Source organism: Orycteropus afer, unplaced genomic scaffold, assembly GCF_000298275.1.
Source record: "Orycteropus afer afer isolate SDZICR_OR568_19922 unplaced genomic scaffold, OryAfe1.0 scaffold00099, whole genome shotgun sequence".
Lineage (NCBI taxonomy): Eukaryota > Metazoa > Chordata > Mammalia > Tubulidentata > Orycteropodidae > Orycteropus > Orycteropus afer.
Genome location: NW_006921686.1, coordinates 1,739,072 through 1,742,594, shown reverse-complemented (window position 1 = coordinate 1,742,594; position 3,523 = coordinate 1,739,072). Strand labels below are relative to the sequence as shown.

The 3,523-nt window shown below is 60.3% G+C and overlaps 1 protein-coding gene across 1 annotated transcript in view; it reads left to right on the top strand.

The window, feature by feature from the left end:
- EHD2 (EH domain containing 2) overlaps window positions 1-2,062 on the top strand; it is an 11,055-nt gene extending 8,993 nt beyond the window's left edge. The window contains exon 5 of the mRNA XM_007943034.1: window positions 1,511-2,062. Coding sequence (XP_007941225.1) covers window positions 1,511-2,062 — 552 coding nt within the window. The remainder of the gene's footprint in view (window positions 1-1,510) is intronic.
- The last annotated feature ends 1,461 nt before the right edge of the window (window positions 2,063-3,523 follow it).

The following is a 3,523-nucleotide window of genomic DNA, read 5'->3' as shown; positions in this document are numbered from 1 at the left end:
GCAGCCTCTGTTTCCCTGTTCCTCGGTGACCTCCGCGTAGCATCGGCCTTTTCTGTCCCTGCCTGTTTGCTGTTTACTTCATCTGCTCTTTGTATCTCCCAAGATTGACTTAAAACACCCCCTACACTAACACTGTCCATTAACATAACAAAGGAAGTGACAGCTAGAGTAGGATTTATAACACGTATCTTTTTGGGGACACAATTCAGTGCGAGGTGGTGAAGGAGATCATGCTTGGTAAAGTGGAGGGTCAGCGAAAAAGGGAAAGACCCTCAAGGAGATGGATTGACACAGCGGCTGCGACAATGGGCTCAGGTGCAGCAGGGATGGTGAGGCTGGCGCAGGACCGGGCAGGGTTTGGTTCTGTTGTACGTGGGGTTGCTATGAGTTGGAGCTGACCCAACGGCACCTGACAACAACAACAGTTCAGTCCCTAACAGGCCCCCCTGACAATCAGGCCGTGCCAAATCCAATCTTCCAATGTGGCAGCAGTCCAATCAGCCGTTTCTGGGTGGCGGTGACCCGAGGGGCAGAGATGTCACTGACTGGACGTGTTTGGTGGTGAGGGTGCTGGCTGGAGGGTGGGCAGGGCTGAGGGCCCGTGGGGGCGCCCTGGCAAAGCCGGTCCGATGTTACACTACTGAAATCCTCCTCTGCCAGCTGGGAAACTGCAAGTGCCCAGGGTCATCTGAAGCCCCCAACTGCAAAATAACAAAATGGAAAAACAACCGGCTGCTGTCGATTGGATTCCAACCCATGGTGAACACACGGGTGTCAGAGTAGGGCCGTGCACCACAGGGGTTTCAGTGGCTGTGATCTTTCTTCAGAAGGTCACCAGGCCTTTCTTCTGCAGCGCCACGAGGTAGATTCAAACGACCAGCCTCTGCGTTAGCAGTGGAGTGCCAACATGCACCTTCTCAGCCTCTCGCCTTGTGTCGTCAAGTCGATTTTGACTCGTGACGACCCCCTCTGATGGGGTTGAACTGCCCATAGGGTTTGCTAGGCTGTAATCTTCATAGGAGGAGCCCTGGTGGTACAGTGGTTAAGTACTGGGCAGCTAACCGAGAGGTCGGTGGTTCAAACCCGTGGGAGAAAGATACGGCCATCTGCGTCTATAAAACTTGGCAGCCTTGGAAACCCTAAGGGGGTGGTTCTGCTGTGTCCTGATGGGTCACTAAGCGTTGGAATCAACTTCATAGCAGTGGGCTTGGTTTTTGGCTAATCTTTATGGGCGCAGATCACGAGGTCTTTCTCCTGCAGAGTGGCTGGGCGGGTTTGAACAGCCAGCCTTCCGGTTACCACGCAGTAATTCTGGGACAAGCCTGCTACAGCAGAAAGGTCTCCGGGACCCTCATGCCCAAGTCTTTTGGGAGTGGCCAGAGCCCAGGGGCCGTGGCCTGCACACCTGTCGGTAAAGAGTGGCCGCCCTGAGCTTCCTAGTGTCCAGGTGCCACACGGCCCCAGGGCTGGTGGCCCTGACTCCTCGGTGCTCCCCGTCTGGCCCCCGCAGGAGCTGCTCATGGTGCACGATTTCACCAAGTTCCACTCGCTGAAGCCGAAGCTGCTGGAGGCGCTGGACGAGATGCTGACGCACGACATCGCCAAGCTCATGCCCCTGCTGAGGCAGGAGGAGCTGGAGAGCACCGAGGTGGGCGTGCAGGGCGGCGCCTTCGAGGGCACCCACATGGGCCCCTTCGTGGAGCGGGGGCCCGACGAGGCCCTGGAAGACGGCGAGGAGGGCTCGGATGATGAGGCCGAGTGGGTGGTGACCAAGGACAAGTCCAAGTACGACGAGATCTTCTACAACCTGGCACCCGCCGACGGCAAGCTCAGCGGCTCCAAGGCCAAGACCTGGATGGTGGGCACCAAGCTGCCCAACTCGGTGCTGGGCCGCATCTGGAAGCTGAGCGACGTTGACCGTGACGGGATGCTGGATGACGAGGAGTTTGCCCTGGCCAGCCACCTCATCGAAGCCAAGCTTGAAGGCCACGGGCTGCCCGCCAACCTGCCCCGCCGCCTCGTGCCGCCCTCCAAACGGCGCCAGAAGGGCTCTGCCGAGTGAGCCCTCTGCTGCCCACTGGCCTCCCTGCCGCCTGCCCTGCTGGGGCTCCCCAGCCCTGGTCAGCCGCACGCATGCCGCCTCCCTGGCCCACAGAACCCCCGGCCTGCCCATCCTGCCCAGCTGTAAGGACCAGGGCATCTCCCGGCCCCCTACTCCCAGATACCTGGGTTATAGCATCTAGTGGGGACCGGGGGCGGGGCAAGACCTCTCCGACCACCCCTTCCTGTCCTTGAACCTCCACCCTCACGTACACTGTAGGCACACATCACACGAACACACACACACAAACACACACAGAGCCAGCCATGCATTCCTCAGTCATTCAAGTATTTATTGAGCCCCTACTCTGTGCCGGGGCCCTGTTCTAAGCTCTGGGGATCAGAGCAGAGGACAAAATGTGTCTGCCTGCAGAGATTACAGGAGGCGAGGGCACCGCCATAACTACACACACGCGCGCACATGCGCACACACCCAGCCCTAACACGTGTGACCCCTGACCTGGGAAGACCCCCCTTGCGTCTCCCCACCAGTGAATGGCCACTTCATTGAAATGACTAATTGGCAAACCACCCTGGCCCACTTCCTCCTGCCCAGCCAGGCACGGACCCCGTCTCACCCTATCCTCAGGTTTCGGGACTACAGCGGGCTCAGAGGGCGCGACGCCACAGCCTACAACCTCAGCTGGCCGTTCCTCAACCCCGCATCCCGGCTCGGGACCGCCCCCTGGGTCTGGCCACGCCCACCCCCAAGGAAGCCGTGCAAATACAGTCCGTCCTCGCCCCGCTGGGGCTGAACGCCCCTCCCCTGGGAGGTCTTTCGGTCTTAGGCCCCGCCCAGCCTAGGCTGACGCGCAGCCTGTCCCCGGACCGCCCTCCACCCCCACCCTGCAGGCTCCGCACAGCTGCTGTTCCGCTGGGATACAGCTTCTGCGCCAGGCGTCAATCCATATTTAAGCAGAGCCTTTCTCAGATACTGAAGTCCCCGTGCGTATTTCAGCCCGCGTTTCAGGAATGTCGTGGGGGGTGGGGTTTCTCGGTGCTACAGCCCGCCCCCTCCCTAAAGGGACTTCTCAGCCCCCACGCCTTTTGCTGCCTTCACGACATATTAGCGCTTGAGCCTGGCGAGGGGACCCCGTGGAAAGATGACAGGAAACAGTGGAGACGCTGCCCCGTCTAGGCTGCCCACGGGGACTCCCAGCCCACTATGGACCCTCGCCCCATGCCCAGGAGGAACCCGTGAACGAATTGTGCCCTCACAGAGCGAATAAAGCCAAGGCTTCTTCCCATTTCGGAGTCGGCCTGTCTTGGGGGGCGGGGCTGTGGTGGGGGTCGCGCCCCCAAGGGAAGGAAGGCTCTGAGCAGGAGGAGGGGATCCCTTCCAAGTTCCCAGGGGCAGGGGTGGAGTCTATGACTCAATCCAGCCGAGCCTAGTGACTCAGGCCCGGGCTGGGGGCCAGACCGA